The sequence below is a fragment of the Acanthisitta chloris genome, unplaced genomic scaffold (assembly GCF_000695815.1).
Source record: "Acanthisitta chloris isolate BGI_N310 unplaced genomic scaffold, ASM69581v1 scaffold10891, whole genome shotgun sequence".
Taxonomy (NCBI): Eukaryota; Metazoa; Chordata; class Aves; order Passeriformes; family Acanthisittidae; genus Acanthisitta; species Acanthisitta chloris.
Genome location: NW_008654375.1, coordinates 7961 through 28423, shown reverse-complemented (window position 1 = coordinate 28423; position 20463 = coordinate 7961). Strand labels below are relative to the sequence as shown.

General features: G+C 41.4%; 1 protein-coding gene across 1 annotated transcript in view; it reads right to left on the bottom strand.

The window, feature by feature from the left end:
* HIVEP2 (human immunodeficiency virus type I enhancer binding protein 2) overlaps positions 1–3381 on the bottom strand; it is a 24093-nt gene extending 20712 nt beyond the window's left edge. Inside the window, 1 exon segment of the mRNA XM_009083492.1 lies at positions 3–3381. Coding sequence (XP_009081740.1) covers positions 3–3381 — 3379 coding nt within the window.
* Positions 3382–20463: the final 17082 nt, after the last annotated feature.

Genomic DNA, 20463 nt, shown 5'->3' with positions numbered 1-20463 from the left:
AGAGGCATGAGACAGGTTCCCATAATCGAAAGACTTACTTCGGATCTCTGGGATTTCAGCAGCATGAGGACAGGGCATCTGTTCAGACGAGCAGCGTCTCATTTCCCTCTGATGGTGATGCCCAGGGACGGAGAGTGAGTAAGCACCAGCTGGAACTGTTAAAAACTCAGACTGTTTTCCAAATTCATCTTGCCTGGGAGGTGTGATGAACTTCATATTCTCTTCTCTTTCAAAGGACATTGAAAAACTTGAACTGTGGGACAAATTGCTTTCTTGGCTAGGGCTGCGAGAGAGGCTTGTACCTGTGGACTCAAAGCTGGATTCTCCAGAGGAGTGTTCCATGTCAGCCAGTCGTAAACGCTTCTTTTTGGGTGGTAGCTTCTCGGCTGGAAGTTGAGAAAGGGTTTCACTTCTCTGGGGCCACTGGAATTCTTCGGTGGGTCTCTCCTGCTCTTTAGTCTGCACTTCTTTATCTTTCTCGGGCTTATCTGGCTCCTCTGTGACACGAATTTCAGGTACCTGTATATTGTGCTGACGAACCAACCTGGGTTGCATATGACATGGCTGAGGCTGCTGGGATGGAGATGGCTTACTGGTGTCAGCATTTTCCATTTGTGGAGCTCGGTCTGGGCTCATTGGGGACTCACAAATCTCACTCTCGCCTGTTTCAGATGGTGAATAGATCTTTTCCTGCTGGCATGCAATATGTTCTGTAGATTCAGACCTTTCAAATGAATTTGGCCTGCTCAATGAATTTGTGTGCTGAATGACAGAGATGACATTTCCAGGGGGCTTTCTAACCAGTGATTCTGCAGTCTTTTCTTGCTCTGCAGTTAAGGATGAGTCTTCCAGAGAAGCTGCTGGGCTTCCAGACTGCAAGTAAGGCCTGCAGATTTCAAAACGCTCTGCATGGCAATGAGGAGCATTGTCCAGGCCTTGAAGGGTGAACCCGCTTCTTGGCACTTCCTGAATTTGGGATTTGGGATCAAAGTCCAATGGTTGAATTCCCCCAGTGGTGCCAGTCGTACTGCTGCAAAGCATAGGACTGTCTTCCTCATCTCCAACGCTCTCCTCTTTCCTACGTTTTCTGTTTTCAAAAGTTGTTCCAAGCATGGATGGCACCGACTGAGATTGTCCAAGTGGATCAACAAAAAACTCTCCCACCTTGTTCACCCCACCTAAGGATGGTGAGTCCCTGTAGTTCTGCTTCTGAGCTTCAAATTCTTCCCACTTTCTGTAGTGCTTTCCACTGGCATCATAGTCATAAAAGGTCTTGTCTCCTTTCTTCTCTTTTAAGGATGATCCTTTGTCACCTGCTGTCTGTCTGCTAGAAGCAATGATGATATTTTTCCCTGCTCTTCCATGATAGTCTGAATCTGAGTTCCCCTCCTGTACAGACGGCAGTTCAAAGGCAGCTTGTCTTCTCAACATCCTTTGATGGGATATTCCCACTGTCCCGGGATAAAATACATCATCGGAGCCAGTCATCTTCTCATCAAATGAATGGCTTCCTCTCAGGGATGGAGGAATACTTAGGTTGTTTGCAGAAGAGGTTGGCATGGAGTTACTTCTAATAAGGGGAGAGGAATCTACTGGGGGCTCTAGAAGGACGGGCACTTCACCCTGCTGACCAACTTGGTACAAGCTGGATTCACTTTTGATGGATGATGTGGTGTTCTGGGATTGTCTACATTCTGTATTGCTGCCTGGATAAACTTGTGTAGATTTAATAGTGCTCAAATTACTGGAGTCCATGAGTTCTTCTTTATTTGGAGTCAGACGAGAAATATGTTCCTCAAGCATCTTGATATCTAATCTGTTATTTAAAAGAGGTGATGGGTCTGTTTTGCCCTTTCTACCCATTAAACTATGTTCCTGATTTGCTGTAGCTACAGTTAGTGCTGTCCTTTGATTAATCCTATAGAACTTCCCAAAAATTATCTCTTCATAAGACTTTGCATTAGTATTTGGTGGGCTAATTTGCTGCTCAGCACTTTCTGAGCGAGAAAAATAACCAGAGTCAGTGCTTCCTTTACTGTGTGGGCTCAGGAGGTTTAATGACTGCTCAGAATCTTGTCCTTTTTTCTCTGACAGTCTTAGTGCAAGTCGCTGTTTAACTGTATGAGAGTCATCAGACTTGGTACTTAAGGATGGGGTTTGCAACATATCAGAGCCAATATATGCTGAACTCTCACTGGGTAACTGAATTCCACTTTTAGGGATAATCAAAATGGGCACTTTCATGGGCCCCACCAAGGACTCTTCCATGGAGGAGTGAAAACCACTCCTGCTAGCAATGTCCAGGGGGAGCTGTGAGATGGGGCTCAGTTTGTCAGACCCTTCCACTAGGAGTGAGGTCTCCTCATCAGTGTCCGTGCTCTGCTCACCATCTGAATGTATTTCAGCTTCCACATCGATGTAACTGGCATCGAGGTCCAATTTAGAGACAGCTGACTCTGTGAAAGGTACCAATCCTGCCTTAATTGCATGGGCATGTGACTTCCTGTGTTTGTAAAGGTTGCTCTTCGTCTTGAAGGAGAAACCACAAGGTACACAAGGATATGGTCGCTCCCCAGTATGAGACCTAATATGCTTTTTAAGTACACTAGGTTTGGCACAGGCCCGATTACAGTAAGGACAAATGTACTTGCCAGGCTTTTTGGGTTTGTGCTCCTTTTTGTGAGCATCTTCTGATTGTTCTAAAGATTTCTGTGAATATTGGCTGTATGCAGGGTTCAAACTTGAAATCTTCTTCCTGGAGAAACTTCCGCTATGGCTATGCATATGAAAAGGAAACAAGTCCTCTGAGGCAACTGATTGCAAGTGGCTAGGAAACTGCCATGGAGGGCCTTCCAAGCTCTGATGTGGCTTTATGTTGTGCAAGAAGCCTTGTGGCAATGAATGCTGTGGGAAAGAAAGTGAATGTTGACATGAGTAAGGACTTGGACGATGCTGTGGATATTGCTTCTCTGTGACTTGCTGTGCAGCTTCATTTGATGATACCAGTTTCCCAGAACTAAAAAGTTGTGCTGATGCCGTGTTTCCTATTTGCTCGTGATCAATTTGTGGTTGCCTCTGTACTTCTTGATTGCCAAAAGTGCTCATCTTAATAACAGCTGAATGTTCTTGCCTCCATCTACTTGGTACTTTAGCAGTTTCTCCAGACCTTGAGGTAGCTTTTTGCCCTATAGCTGTGTCCCCAGAGTCCATTTTGTTACACAAGGTCTTAAGTGCTAGTTCACTTGAAAGCTGTGCAGACACATGGAGTGTGTCCAAAGCTGTGCTTTTTAAAGTTTTGTTGCTCCCATTTTTCCAGGGCTGTTGCAAGTTCACAGACTTTTCTTTCTCTTTGGAACTTTCCACGCAGTAGTCTATAGGCATTAGATTTGTGTCTGTACACTAATGTGAGTATTTTACAGTTCTGTTCATGGCATGAACTTTCCTAAACAGTTTATTATACATTTGCAAAGACTTGTTATAGCATTTGGACATTTTCCATTGTTATTAAATACTGAGATGCAGTATGACCCAGAGATATTTGTGATCTACTAGAGCAAAGTTCTCTTCATCTCTTCCATGATGACACAGCTATCTCTACAGAAAAAGAATTAAAAAAAAGAAACCACACACACCAATTAGTTCAGCCATTCTAAACAACACTGGTGCAGTCAGTTGCACTTTTGAGCTTTACATGGAAAGTACTGAGGGACTTAAGCAAAGGTAACTACATTTCACAAAACTCCCTTTTGTGAGCAGACACATTACAGACTGGCTCCAGAGACTGCACACAAGCATAATCACTACTCAGTAACAGCCCTAGGAATAGAAAATAGAGATCTACACTTTCCAAATTAAACAGTAGCTTTGGAAGGCTTTCTGGGGACAGTTTAAAGGCTTGATCTCTGAAAGTCCACCACATACTTTCAAAGCTCTTTCAGCAAATCACTGCTGAAAATAGAGTCCTAACACCATGGGTAGGAATTACTTTATCCAGTATTACTCACCTACAGTTCAGACATGCACTTTAGTCACCTGCCCATTCTCTAATGGCAAACGAGGGTGACTAGAGGAGAAATCTTTACATATCATGATAGGTGCTTCAGACATAGAGCCTGTTTATGCACATGGCCCTCCAGTATGGAGATACTTGTTTCTCACTGTTGGCTAGGAGGAAATCCTTGGAGTATATACCAAATTTTAAGATGGCTAAAGTGAGGTACGTCTTACCTTAGATCATGTAATTGGTTTTACAAGAAGGTGTTGTTCACCTTTTTAAACTACTTTTAAACAGTCAAAAAAGAAACCTCACATAAGCATCCCAAGCACAGCACTACAGGTACCTTTCCCCATCTCCATCTTCCAATCACTATACCAAATTCTAGTGAGAAACATTTGTGGAGAGAAATTAGAAAAATAAACTATTACTGACTTCAGCATTTTAGATTTAAATGTCAAAATAATTTCTTCCATCTATCCACAGATTTTTAATGCTCAAATGCAATAGGTTTCCTCAGTTCTACTACAAAAAAGAAAAGCTCAGAGGTATGATTGTCATAGAAAAGTACAGCATTTGAATTTGAAGTACAGCCTAGGCTTTCTGCTTCCATATTATCCAAACACAGGACATTTTCTGGATGAAATAGTGAGAATTATAAAGAGAGTCATGATTTGACAACAGCAAGGAAAAGAGCAAAAAAAGCAGCATTAGAGACACTCCAATATTTTTCATTGCTACAGAGGAAAACCTAAATTTGGCTTCAAGAAACATCAGCTAGGTGCAGGAAAACACAAAAGTAATAGGCATATATGACTTATTTTCAGTATAAATAATTACCTGCATCTTCTAGACATTTAGTAGGCATGACTGTCTTCAAATTTCCTGTAGAAAAAAAATACAGACATAAGAAATTCTTCATAGAATAGTATAGATAGTTTTCTATTCTTTACAGCAGAGGCCTGAAAATTTCATGTATCCATTCACTAGAGAAATTTCATGTTGTGTCTTAGAGGTCTGAGCAACGACATTTGAAGAATATGAGCATAAGCAGTTTTAAAGGACTTAGGTTTCTAGTGTGTAGATGAATAACTGCAAGTCTAACCTAATGAAGTCTCACCTTCCTGAATTAGTACAAAGAGAGCTGCCAATGTACCTCTTCATTCCTGTGCCTTTGTTAAGCCTGGATTATCCCTGGCAAATCCCCTTTCAATGCTTCTTTCCAGCTAATACTTTTAGGCTCTAGGACTCTCATTAAATGTTTCAGGGACAAGAACAAACTCCTGGTCAGGGTGCCACCACTCAGGGACATGAAAATGTTGTGAAACAAGAGTAGGTGACCAAATGAGTTAACACCAGTGCGACACTGCTGCAGAAGATTTGTCTCCCTTCTCTAAAAAGAAACCTACAGACCAAACACATGGTTAAAAGACTTCAGTGACTGCCACGATTTGCCACCTGTCTCACTGTCACCACACTGTAGGCTACTCTTGGTATTGCTGAAAAGACCAGCATGGAGAAAAGGGAACCTGAACATCTTCTCATTATCCTAAAGAACATTTCTCCCATTGAAGGAGGCCTCTCCCAGCCAGTTTGCAACAAATATCTTCCTGAAAACAGATTTTGGCCTGTGTTTCATTAAAAAGGATATTTGTTCAATTGTGGTAACAGAAGCAACAATGATGACATTTCTTTATGGCTTTTATCCAAGACAAAAGTCAGAGCATCTCTAAAGAACAGACCTTTAGAAAGAGCTGGAGCATGGGATACAGCCTGCTATATTGACCCTCAATTAGAAACTGTCAGAAAAAAGCTAGAGCACTCATGCTTTCTCCACTGAATGACATCAACAGATGATAAAACAGTAAAGTCCATAAAGAAAAATATCATCAAAATTGAAAAGCAATTTTCAATTCTTTGTAATTAATAACACTTTCCAAGAATGAATGGATGTTAGCAAAGCCCCGTGACTTGACACAAATAGAATCACTAACTTGCCCCCTGTTATAAATTATTTATTTAGCAGTATGAATAACACATCAGCAGTTAGGACAGCAATAACTAATGGATTGTTGGTTTAGTCAAATATGGGTAACGTATTTTTAAATTTTAACTATAGAGAAATCCCCTGTAGCACAAAGTAACAGCGAGCTATCAAATACAAACCAGAATAATTTAGGACAAAATGTCATTCAGCATTGATGTGCTAATGGCTTTTTAAATAACTCTCTCTATAAGAAAAAATACAATCCAAGTACAACTCTTTTTTTAAAATTTTCCTAATCCGCTTCCTCAAAAAATGGAAAAAGAAATCTTTGTGCATGATTTACAATATATCAGAAGTGGTTACTACAGAGCAGCTCTGCAGTGTCTTATAAGGAAATGGCAGGTGATTGGAAAACCACTTTCAGCAGCTGAGCTACACTGAATCACAGGTCAGTAATGATGCCAATATATGAGCACAGATGTAAAGGAAAATGTGTGGCTTGAGAAGCAGAAACAGGGATGAGAGCAAATGTTCCTCGCTGAAAGAGCATAAATTTATTAGCCATCTTCAAAGAAATACACTTTTCTCCTTATTAGGCAATTTTGAAAATGGTGAAGAAGAAATTTCTAGAAGATGGGAGTATCCTTTCTTTTCCATACTCCTTTTACTGAGAGTACCTTTATAGAAGAAATCTGCCAGTGACGGAAATGTGACAGCAATGGTTTTATTTGAGCAAAAGATGATGCTAATATACATCCAACAATTTTCTGTTCTGGACCAAGGCCCCCGTTACAGAGTTCAAGCCGTTCTGCAGTCCTGTTATTTTCAGAACATTCTATGTAATTTTTCAACCTACACTATGAAACAGGTACAGACTAATTACAGGGATTATTGATGGCTTAAGTTTGGTCAGAGTCACTCCTCAGGGCGAATAAATCCCTTTCCAGAAGGAACATAATTATTTCTGTTTTGGTTTGAGCTGCCATCCATCCTGTGTCAAAGATGGCTTTAATATCACTTCTTTCACTTTCTTTTCCACCTTTTTTTTCTTCCCCCCCCTAATGTGAGACTGGCCTAACTGGAGAAATGTAAGACAGTGCAAAGCTAGTTTGCATTCTGTTTTTCCCAGTCAAGTCTCTATCTCATCTGGCTGAATTCATAGCCTAGCTTAAGTCGACAACAGACTCCCACTTCTTCCAAGTGATTAATGCTTCTCCTTCAGAAAACACTGTAAATATACTTTTAAATATTGCTTTTCATCAAACATATACTATGCAATAGACAGAAACTCCCTATATTTCAAGTACTACTATTTAAAACCAAGGAACTAAGGATGATAAAGTGCATGCTTTCTTTAATACCTTTGGCACAGTTCAGTCTGGCTGGAGTGACTAAGAGCAGCCCACCTACACGGATCAGAAGCTGTATGGGAGTTGCACTGAGCACATCGTTTGACAGGAGCTGCAAAGTCCTGCTTGGCTGGGGACCAAGCCAGGTTTCCTGGTAGGAATGTGGCCTGGGAGCCAGCTCCCCAGTCACAGTAACTGTGCTATCTGCCCGCTTCAAACCAGGACATTTCACTTCTGTGAAAACTTTGAACATGAGAAGATTACTGGGAAACCAGGAGCTGTATTTATGTCAGAATGCACCTACTAAATCAAGACTTTTAAAACTTTCAAGAAAGGAGCATTATCCTGTCACTCCTTTTTTTCCTAGGGTGCCTGTCTAAGCTGTATGCAGGGGACGTATATCTGGTTGACTTCAGAGCTCCACGATTATTCCTTCTTCTTTTTTTTTCTTCTTTTTTTTTTTTTTTTTTAGACTATTAAAATGGTTACACTCAACAGCTTTAAAATAAAATTTGGCAAAATATGACTTTTACTGCTTCTCAATTTGTAGCTCATATTACAGTTCTTGCAAGTGAACAAATTGGAAGCTTATGTCTTCCAGGCTAAATCCTGAGTGCACCATACAGAATAAATATTGACTCTAGCATAAGGACTAAGGGTCAGATCCAGCCCTGTTTTAAATCTTTTCTATCCCACTCTGCCAGCACAAAGCCACCCTAAACGACAGTAACTGGCCACTTAAGAATTTGTATTTGATAGGGCAAGTGTTAGCACAGACAGGCTGCAGTGGCTCCTATGAATCCTTACACTCATACACAGACGTCAGCCAAGACACTTATTAGGCAAGTCTAGTTTATGTCTGGGATAAGCCTAGCAGCCTTACAAGAAAGAAAGGCCACCTCTGAGCTCTTCCCCACCTGCAACTGAGAAGAAAATTGCCTTAGTCTTTTGGGAAGAAAGACAGCACACTTTTGGCTTGCTGTCCTACCCCACATTTCCCTCTGCTGATGAGATTCCCCAAAGAACTCTTTTGTCCTGGCATCCCAGTGAAAAAGAAAAAAAAGACTGGTACCCCTAGAAAAACATGGACTTATAGCTTCTTCTACAGAGGCAAAGTCATAGATGGGCTGAGTCTGAAGAAGAGCTCTCGACCAGCATCCAGTGTGCATCTCTGAACTGAAGGATTTAACTGGCATGATAATAGCTAGGCATGTGTTCCTCCTCCTTTGCAAGGCTCACTCATGGGCTGAGGATGCTATGTAGCAACATAACAAGAGGAATGCAGTCCTGGGGTGTATAGTTTTGGCATTTACACAAATGAAAAAGAAAAAAGATGACCAACTACAAGTTTTTTATACTACCTGACATCACACTTGCTGCCTTAGAACTGTACTTAGTAAAAATATAAGGAAGAAGAAACACTTCTTTAATTTCCCAGTTTTGTAAAAGGCTGCCCATTCTGGACTAGAGAGATTCCCTTTGCATTTCCAACAGCCCCTGGTTAGGGGGCTAACCTTACCATCTGACTGTGGTTTTGTAGCTGGCCTTCTACTTGACTATTTGAACACCTCTAGGCACGACTGTAAATTCCTATGTCAACCACTGGCACTTGGCGAAGTCTTGAATTACTGGGGAATGTGAAGATGTCTGTGCTTTAGCTGCAATTTGGCAGGAGTGGTAAGACATCATTTTGCACATGCAATTCAAAGAAGGCAGCCCTTTTAAAACAGGTTGGATGCTTTTATTTTAATCTGCTACTCTAATTTGTTCCTTTAATTCAACCCCAGATGTTCTGCCTGCCCTCTGGATTCCAGTGCTTTATTGAATGTATTGTCACTCACCAAAACTAGCTAGAGAATCACAGTTTTGAAAAACCCTGAAATATTTAGAATATCACATATGTTTTGTTCGGTTTTTTTGTTAGTTTTTTTTTTTAATTGGGCAGCTGAACTAATTATTACGCTGTACTTTTAAAAATGTCATTTAAAAGTACCAATACAGCCAATACAAAACCAAACACCGCTCAGCAAGTACACACAGTACACAGTGCTGAAACAAACTGTATTAAGCTTACTTGAGGAGGAGCTACAGGGCGGGATCTGTGCTCCATTGCTATGTTGCTATCACAAGGATTCCCCAAGAAGCCAGGAACTGAGGGGACTGATCCAGTGACAGATGCATCAAGGGTAGACTGCAACCTTTCTGTGACCAAACACCAACTTCAGGCTTTTCCTCTCAGGTTTCTATGAACACACGTTTGTGTCCCTGGTAATTTCTGGTTTCAAGGGGCAGATTTTGTGCATATAAAACTAGAAGTGGTATAAACCCCAACACTTTCATCTGTGCAATTATTATTTCAGTGTTTGCACTAAATCTGGCTCATGCTTTGAGAACTGTTCTAGAATCTCACCTATTGAGAGATGACATCCAACAACACATTTTAGACCATTGTAGTAGTATCGAGTATTTAATTAGTTTTAAGGCTTTACCAAATTCACCTCCTTCTTGTTAGTTCAGATAATTCAAACTATTATCTGAGACCATTATCAGAGTATGTTGATGAAAATAACTGGAACCTGTCTGCATAAAGGCATACCGAAATCCACTAAGAAAACACTTAAATAATCAAATCTGTTGTACGCTAACACCCATTAACCTGAACTGTATATACCTGCTTCAGACATTTCATACAAATGTCTATGTGTACTTGCCGTGAAGAAGAGCAAGCTCCTACGGAGTCAGAGGTCAGGCACACACTAACCCTTACAGAAAAGTCAGGTATGAAACAAGAGCCTCTCATTTGGCTTCAAGGAGCTTTGAACAGATATGAGATTTGACTCAAAGGAGACAAATTATTCCAACAGCAAGAAGGAGAGCCAAATTCTGCTTGACATTATCCTGGTATGAATCTGAAGCAATGAGTTGTAAATCCAAGGACATAATTCCAGACTTATTCCTCATAAAACACCCAAACAGAATCAGACCATTTAGGTTTAGATAATAAATATCTGAAGCTGTTTGCTACAAAGTGAAAATAAACTAACCCAACACCTCTAAGAGATCTACAGAGAAAATTATAACATCTATTACAATAAATATTCAATTACACAGTAGTAAGAAAACATGGACAATTTTCTTTTAGAGATGCTAGTTTGCACCATAAATACCTTGAGCACAGCTGCAGCAAAACGCTCAGTTTTTGCTATGCTATATATCTCAAATATAATTTTAAATTGCCACTCTCTATAGAAAACTTGCACCCCCCAAAAACCTTAAATTCAAGTTGAGTGTATTTTAAGAAGCTATAGAAGAAGTTTAGAGCAGAAATGCTTTAACACTGACCTTTTCATTATAATGACACGGATTGCTCTCTTAAAGTACATCACAATTTCCTGTTTCAGCATCATACACAATGTATACATTACTACCAGATGGAAAAAAAAAGTATAAAAAAAGCTTTCATGTTCCCAAAGTCCAACTGAACACTTATTTCCACAGGATGACCAATAAATATAAAAAAAAATTTAAAAAAAGAGAGAGAAAAAGCTACACAGGAGCCAAATTCATTTTAAACACTTCCTTTATAGGTAGGAATTACAAACAAATCACAGTTCTTCTCCTTGTATTGAACAAAAACCTGGTATCAAAGAGATGCCAAAACAGCCAAGAAGTCAAACAATCTTGTCAGTCAATTCAATTTTCAGTTAATTGATCCCTCTGATTCCACTGCTTTTAATGGATTGGGTAAATATTTTGTTTCTGGTTGTCCAACCTTACTATGCGCCTTAAGAGTCTGATGGAGGTGCTCACACATGTCACCTAACACAAAATCTACCTGTTCTGTCTGACTGTCTTCTGACATGGCCATCCTGAATCTGTCCCTAGACAGCAGCAAAGGATTGGGATTATTCAGATATGAAAGTAAACAAGAGAACTATATAAACTGCTCTTCTCACACTGCTACTTATTTCCTTAGGGAACAAGCTAAAAAATGGCAACAGTTTAATAAAATACCAATCATTCCCCACGTGGACCTTAAAATGTGATGGCAGAGCAATGGCAGATCTGACAGGCAGTACTTCCAGCGTTATTAAAATTTCAGAAGGCAACAAAAATACCACAGTCATTTTGTCAGCCCCCTTCCCTCCCCGACTTTCTTTGGAGTCGTAGTACATAGTGACTTCTGAGAGTGAGAAGAGCTCTCATGCAGAGAACAGTCAGAAACAGATGCCTGCCACAAAGATCCTCTTTAAACACCACTTTGAGGGCTGAAGCCGGGTTTATGCAATGCCTAACCTCATGGGTCCTAACCTGCAGAAGAATGAGTTTCTCTCAAGGGTGAGTTAAGTAGCAACTAACAGTGCTTACTAAATACACATTGACAATGTATAGGAGTATACAAAGCAGTGCTGAGATACAAACGTGCTCTTAATTCTTGGGCTACTCTTCTTCATCAGCAGAAACTCAACTCTCTCTCCCTGTCTTCTGAGCCACAGCAATTGAACATAAGGATGCCCTCCCAAACCATAAAAGTGTCAAATATTTTCCTATCACTGTTTGTGGAATTACTTTTTCTTTTCACACCTGCAGTGTAGAAAAGAAATGGAGCTCTGGCTCTGCTGTTGGCCCCAAACTCTTATCATGTAAATGAAAAGACATTATATGGCCCCCCAAAAGCTAAATACCTAAAATCTCTGAAAAGCAAGGCTCAGACATCAACCAGTGATGCTATGTGATGCCACTGGGATTGCAATGAAAGTTTTGCATTTGAAGAACTGGTGAAAACTACTGAGATTAAAGAATTTTTTTCCTCAATTCAACACAAAGAAATCTGTTAATCAGAAAGGGAAATTTTGCACCTAATAAAGGGCAGATTAAGTAAACTATGCATTTAGCAGCACTTGTGAAGGATCAAGTGTAAGCAAAGAGCAAGATTCCTGTGTGGACGTGGTTTGTAGTAATTTCTAGACTTATAAAACACCATCTACACTAAGAAGAGCAAGCACATTTTCACTGGAGAGTTCAAACTGCTGAAGTTGTCAGGTATAACAACTTTCCTAACTGAAATGGCATGCAAAGGCTGAAATGCCTCATCGTTGTCACACAAGAACTGCAACCCTGGGCAGCCACTGAGGAGAAAAGAGCTGTACTGGTAAATCTCTGTTAAGATATCATACAGCTTTCCACCAGGAAAAGAAAAGTCAAAATTTGTGTAAATAGTTCAACATTTTTAGGTACAAAGTAATTATTATTCTCTTGCCAAGAGGAAATAGTAGGCAAATATCAGGCATTTGCCTAGCATTTTCACCTCAGATGGAAATTATCACTGAATTTTCTGGGAAGTGAGGGTTTTTTTAGTGTAAAAGTTACACAATCCTAATTATGCAACCGCGGCAGATTTTGCGAACAGCCATGCCTCCTTTCACACCATGTCAGAAGAAACCACTTGCATTTCACACAAAAATATCAGTATCTTTCAAACACTTTCTTGAATGAACAAATGCACTGTCTCTGACTGACACCCTCACCCTCGGAAGAATGACATAGGAAGACATTTATAGTATCTGAGCTTGCATTTGTTTTTCACTCACACCAATTATTATACAAGCTTATTTTAAAACTTGTCATTGTTTACCAAGCCCTGTGGTCATCACATGTCAAAACAAAAACAGACACTTGCTAAACTTCAGTAGCATGTTCTTACCACTTTTTCCCACTTTTTGCACCAGAAGCAGAATGGGTCTTCACAGCAGTTTTATTTCAATCCATCCTGAATACTTTGTTAAAGTTCATCTGAGATCAGCTAATAAGCCCCAAATCCTATATATCACACAGATGTCACAACAGTCACCACTCAACAGTCAAAATGTTTCATTGACTAATGACTCAATACAGGCATTTTGCTCTAGCAAATCCATTCACTTGGCATTGCAGATTCTGATCACTACAGTGCTATAGCAATATACAGTGGTACAGTAAAAAAGATACATGACATTTATTAACACATCACTCTCCTGAGCGAACACTTTTGAGAAGATGAAGTTCTACCAAAACACCTGAAACTGCATATAAACCCCCTGCTATTCCACAGGGCTGTTGATACTTGAGGGAAAGGCCCAAGCTGACAGCTAAGGTACAGATTCTCAACAAGCACAACACAACAAAGCCCAATACATTTTTTGGGAAAGACACCATTCAGGCTTCATGATGACTTTATATCAGACAAGGTTAGACCCGGGCGCAGCGCTACAGGGCATTCCTAGTACAAACAGTACCTTACAAGTTTCATACATGTACCCCCACACCACACTAACTTTTGAAACTACTCCAAGGAAGCCTGCAATATGAAACCATTAGTGGTAAGTGGCACAACTAGACACCAAAGCACCCTCATCCAGGGAAAGCTGAAGTAAGGACAGCAAAAATCATAATTTCAACCATTGAGAGCTCAGCAGGTTCTAAGATGACATTTTCAGGACTGATGGTTCATCAAAAGAGAAATCAACCACTGCACAGCTTTAAAAAACTCCAGACAATTTCATACAGGGTTAGCCTTCTCCTGCATCTTGCCTGGCTCATTCCACTAAGCTTAGTTTTCTATCCATTGTCAGAAGTGGAAGTAAAATCAGCTAACAATTAGGCCCAAAAGTCTCTTGGGTGCTTGTGATACACCGAGACTTGTACACTACAAACAAAAGAAAGCACCACCAATATACAGTAATTGAATGGTTTGCATTGGAAGGGACCTTTAAAGATCATTGAGTTCAACTCTCAAACATCCCCTTGTCCAGTGCCCAACACCCCTTTTACAGACAGGGAAACAAACACAGTATATATACAAGCATACAGGGCTTCCTGTCTGCTAAGCTACTCTTAAACTAATTAATTACTACACGTTCCTTGGAATAGCTCCTAACCATCTGAAAAGATGCACTGCAAACCAAAAGCACACAGGCTATTTTCCTTAAGACTACGGTGCAATGTTTTAGCACTCAGACCCCTTAAGACAATTAATCAACTTGCTTATTCAATTTAACTCTTCCCCCCACACAGGGTTTGAGGACACCCTGTTCGCCTGGAGATGGTGAATCACTACAAGCCAGCAGGCCCACTCGGTTCCTCAAAAGACACAAAAGGTGTAAAAATAGCTCGTACTAATGAAGCAAGTACAGCATCAGCAGCCAGATGAGCGTGGGTGATCAGATAAGGGTCTGTTGTTGCAAAGGGCAAATTATTAAGAGAATTCTTCTCCCTCTCTCTCTTTTTATTAAGCTTTATTCTTCCCTTGCTGAAACCAGCCTTCTGCAATGCCTGATAAATGACACCTGACAAGGCTGACTCCTCCTGTAATTGCCAGTTTCATACCCGTGCAGGAAGTGGTGCCTCACTATGAGCTGAAGGTACAGGGGAGGTGTTGCTAAAAAAAAAAAATAAATAAAGAGAGGCAAAAATAAAGCCTAAATATAGCCAGGACTACCCACTGAGTATGACTGTGTGGGTATATTTAGCCTGTCTAACACCAACTTTTCTTGTTAAAAACACAATCTTACCTTTATGCAAAACAGCTTCCTGTTTCTAAACATGAGGGGGGGAAAGTCAGATTTTGAAATCATCCCCATTTCACTGAGATTATGACAAGATTAAATGTGAAAAGACCAGGTAGATCTTCCATGTGGGTTTTGCATCCTGACATTCCATAACAAAGAGTAGTTGGAAGTTTTCTATTAAGACATCCTAATGCAGTCCATCAGACTAGGAAACAGAGGCAAAACCAGAGCTGAACCAGTGAACCTCTCTGGGGAGCAGAGACGAGTTGAAGGCAGGGGGACAGGTCCCGTGCCCATGCCACCACTGCCCGCGAGCGGAGACTGCGTCCTGCCGCGGCATGGGGGGACCTGCAGGCCATGGGATGCTGTGGCACTCACAGCCTGCCCCAGGCTGGCTGACAGCCCTTCAGGGGCATAAGGAGCTTTCAGGAAGGGTGTAGATGTGCCCTCTTTGTGAGCCCACTGCTCACCCTGCCTCATGCTGCCCTGAACCTGCCGTGGGTTTGACTGTAAAAGGCACGAGCTACAGCTAGGCTCAGCAGAGATGTTCAGCAAACTCTTCCCAGGGCAACTTTGTGCTTCTTCAGGCTGTGTGTTTTGCTCCCTCTCCCCAAAGGGGATGCAGCCCAGGTCTCCACCACCCCCTTCAGAACATCTGTAACCATTTAAAGGCTGTGGCTGCAATATCACTACTGGAAGCAATACACATGCCAAATTTCTAGTGCTTTCTAGTGCTCCTCATGAGCTGTGCGAGGAAATGGTCTTTTCCACAATTATGGCTTTTCTGTTTAATATTGTGACTCCTTTAGCTGATGCTCACATGAGGGGTTTGCTTCATTATTATGCAGCCTTCCTGTGTGGCTCCAAATACCTCCCATCAATCGCACTGGGGCCAGGGTTAAACAGAAATTCATGGATTTATACCAGACCTTGTCTCCCATTTACGACAGGGAAAAAAGATATTGCCGACTTCACATGCAAGATTCAATGCAAAGGATTATTCTGACATTACAATTTTTATTTTCTTCTGATTTTAAAATGAAACAAAAAGTAATTGAAGTTAATAAGATTAATTTTTTAACATTAACTCCAGTGGCAAATTGAGAGCATGCTCTTTTCTTGATATGCTGTGATTAATTCCAATTGATGCATCCATTCTTTGTTCAGCATCATAGTTTTGTCTTTTCATCCTATGCCTTAGCAGTACATTTAGTAATCACTGATATTTTTGACTAGAATAGATAAACATGGCCTTGCAAGACAAATCAGTTGATGATACTACACTTCAGACAATTAATTTTCAGCTGAAATGAAGAATAAATGTTATTACATTAGAGGAAATATGAATGCAAAAAATAATTATTAGTAGGCTTAAATACTGAAGACCATACTCTGGCAGTACATTTTCATAAAGTTAATAGGAGTCAGAAACACATATCCTCAATCATTCTGAGGTTCCTAAGTTATAAAGGTAAAAGCATAGTGACCAGAACCTCACCGCATCCCACGACCCAGATTTTGAGTAGAAATTCTGTTAAAGCAACAGTAATATATTACCTGTCTTTTTAAGAGTTCCCCTATTTAAAGAAACATCTACAAAGGAGAATATTAAATGTAAAAAACCAGCAGGAAAGTGTATTAGAAAAATTAAAAATTACCTTCACTGTACACATAAGAAAACACTTGTTATTACACAATATTTTCCAAAAGGTGTGCACCCTGGGGCTAGCTGTATGTAACATGCAAAGCCCAGCAGTCTCCCCAACACAGGCTGGGGGCACTGGCAGCACTGCTGTGCCATCTCAGAGGGGCTGCAACAGAGAGGTGCCACCTCAGCCCCTCTACACACACATGGGCCTGTGGCCTCTGGGTTTTCAGTGCCCCCACAAGAGAGTTTTAGCTATGCACGAATGAAATTTAAAACCAAGAAAAAGTTTGACTTGAAAATAATTTGAGGGAAAGAAATGGGACCTCGTCAGTGACGTCCATTCCTTGGTGGGTTTGCTGTGCACTGGCACAGCTGGTAGATGGGGCAGGAAGGGGCAGTCACATATGGCAGAGCAGGGCAAGGGGCTGTATGATCACATCCAGCCCAGCCCTGTTCAGTGCCATCTCCCTCCTTCCTTAGGTGCTCCAGGGCTGCCAGTTTGCCTTCTCCTTGCCTTCTCTGCTGCCCAATCCATTGACAAGGATCTGCTGGAATGGTACTAAGCTCATCTCTGGGGGGGTTCAAGGGTACACAAACTTTCTGCTTGTGTCACAAACAATACTTGTCACAAACAATGACACAGGCAAGATAATGAGCAGAAGTAAAACAAAACAGGGTGGTAGCTCTTCTTTTTGGTAAGTTCCCGCTATGGGCTTTCTCCTTTGGCCAGTGTTGAAACTGTTGGTGTTGAAAACTTATTGTCCCAAATGTGGAATCATAGAATCACTTAAATAGGAAAAGATCTCTAAGATCATTGAGCCCAACCACTAACTTAACACTGCTAAGTCCATCACTAAACCTTGTCCCCAAGACCCACATCTGCATGTCTTTTAAATACCTCCAGGCATGGTGACTCAACCACTCCCCTGGAAGCCTATTCCAATTCTTGACCATCCTCTCCATGAAGAAAGTTTTCCTAATATCCAAACTAAACCTCCCCTGGTTCAACTTAATGCCATTTCCTCTTGTTCTAAAGTAAGTCCCTAACTTGTAACTCCACAAACATGTGGTACAGGGGAAGTGGAAGATCACATGTGGTGGCTTCCTGCACTTCAGGTGGGGCAGCAGTTCCACAATGGTGTTCACCACAAAATGAGAGTCTACAGTCAGTTACAGCACCACTAGTTTCACACCTTGGGTAGGGACACCCCACGATGGGCAAATGGAAGCAGCAGACACCAGCACAGGACACCAGGGGAGGCTGTGACAGGAGCCATGGGAGGCAGTAAGAAGATTGGGCATTAAATAAGGAGGGATTGCTCTATCTCACGTCTTCCTACATCCTGCCGCAGGTTGCTTTTCCTGCTGCAGCCTTCTCTCTCCCACCCCTGCATGGTGCCATTTTCCCCAGAGTGTGCTCCACTCCCACTCACCAACACGTAATGCACACCATGATTTATGTCACCTCTATAATCTGGGCCAGCATCTCTGAGATGCAAGCAATAGATGCAGCCTAGAAAGCTTAGGATTAATGTTTTATTGGCAACTGCAGCAGACAAGCAGCTCAGTTCATAATGCAATTTTTATCTCATGAAGACCTGTAGAATGTGGGAGCAGGTTGCCATGGGCCTGGCACCTGCTGCACACTAACACATGTCCTTGCTGCTGCATGAAAGGACAGGTCCAATTAGGTGTCTTTTATTATTAACGTTCTGCTGCTTCGTCTGTTGATCATGTATCCTCTCCTCAGCCTCTCTGCACCCCAGCTTGTGTAACACACTGACATCTGTGAAGAGACTGCTCTACCTGGGAAAGCTTGAGCAGAAATCTGGTGGAGGAGATGAGGCACCTTCCTTTTGCAGACCTCAGGTCTTGCTCAGCAAGGGGCAGAACGGCCGAGAAGCTGAACAGATCACTGTAACTGGGATCCTCCAGCTAAAAAGATGAGAAATATGAGATATCTTCCCTGCTGGCAGTAATAATTACAATGTATTATTAACAAAACTCAGGTTTCATCATTAACTTGACTCGGGTTTCAAGAGCTGATCTCACCCTAATCATCCTCCAAATTACATCCTGCCTTTCCCTCAGAGCAGAACCAGTAACAGCAAGGAAGTCTGCTAGTAACCATTAAACTGAAGAGAAGGCACAGGTAAAAATGAGCTATAAATGCCACAATCAAACAGGTGCAAAATATCAGTCATTTTAAGTTGCCCAAACTCAGGGCAATCTCACCACTTGGATCTGATCCTGACAGAAAGATGGAGCCTATAAGTTCAAAGCAGCTGAGAGGAAAGGGCTCACTGTCAGTGCATGCTGCATATGGCACAGCTGACCTGACCCGGCTTCTGCAAAGGATTGACTCCACTCCCCTCAAAGGTGTCAGTCAAGTCACAGCTCCTCTCTTGGATCTCAAAACATGAGAAAGGCCACCTACGTGTTTGCTATAATGAAGTAGCCAACTGTCTCAGTCACGACCCAACTACTGCAACAAAAACCCCTTGTTTGATTTTGTTCCTCTACCTAGCTCATCATCAGAGGACTGAAGACCTTCAAAAGCTTTATCTCAACCCCTAAGTGTGAGATGAAAATGCCAGTTTAATTGTGGATTGGTGAGGTCTGCTTGAGTTAAATAAACCCAATCACTCAGATGCAACTGCGTAACAGGGAGCCTAATTGCTCTGCTAGCATCAACAAAGAGCTGCCGGTTCATTAGAGCAAGCTGGAGGAGCTGCTGTTTGCATCTTCACAAGCTGAGAGTTATTTGACTGCAAAACCGCTATGGATGTTTGATCCAAAATTCAGCCTCTGATTTCTGATCAGCAAAACTTGAAAGCAAAAAAGCTATCAGTCTGGTATTTTTCTTCACAGCTTTCTTCAGGGTAACAATTCATTTTTCTCCTTGATCTTTTCAAGGATGTCAAATCTAATCTTAAGATGGGATTTGAACTTTTATATTCTATATAAACCTGCTTAGAAAAAAGTAGGAAGAACAGAAGTGATGTGAACCAAATCGCAGTTTCACATGACAGCTGAAAGATGCTGGCAGTTACGCTGCTATCCTGCAGTCTGACTGCACCAGCACCTTCCAAGGGCAAAGGGCAGAGGAAGGCCAGAAAAAGGCCAGTGGAGGTCAAAGGGAGCCATATCTCCTGCTGACTGCTCAGAGCAGGTTTGGACAGCCAGCAACCAGGCAGATGGCAGAGGAAGCACACTTCCATCTTGTCCAACAGGGAAACAATTTGCTGAATCACACTAAAGGGGAATGTGGCAGCTAGTCCCGCCAAGATGTCCAGGAGCATGCTCTGCCTGGGGCAGTTCTGCACCCCTCCTGGGAGCCCACACTGCTGTTCTCAGGTTTGTCTGTCCACCCCCTCCTTCCCTCATCATAAAGCTCAGATAAACCATGGCCTTGATTTATACTTTAAGAATAGATATTTCTTTTTCTATCACAACCATCTTTAGACTGATCAATCTCTGAATGGAAAACACAAATGTAATTTAAGGCAGATACCTGCCTCAGCAAGTCTATCAAGAGCACCTTATTTTCTCCAGCTCAAACTCCACATTTGAATACATCCACATACGGGCTCAGACAAATCTGCAGAAGAGGTCCATTTGGCTGAGTGTTTGCTAATGAATGCTAGGCAGTCAGAGGAACACCACAAGGGCATCCAGTTGCTTTTCATTTTTTAAAGAAAAGGTTATTTACACTTTTAGGAACAAAGCATTGCTGAGGTTGCTTATAAAATGTACTACCCATGGATTCAAATCCAATGCTTTTTTTTTCCCCCCTTTTTATGCAGTCTGAATCAGCTTGTGGGAAAGTTAATAGAAATATTCCACCAGTGAAATGGAAAGTGGATCAAACTAGTACAACATGAGCCTTCAATATAGTGGAAAAGTCCACATGGGGTGTTCTCAGGAAAATCACTCAA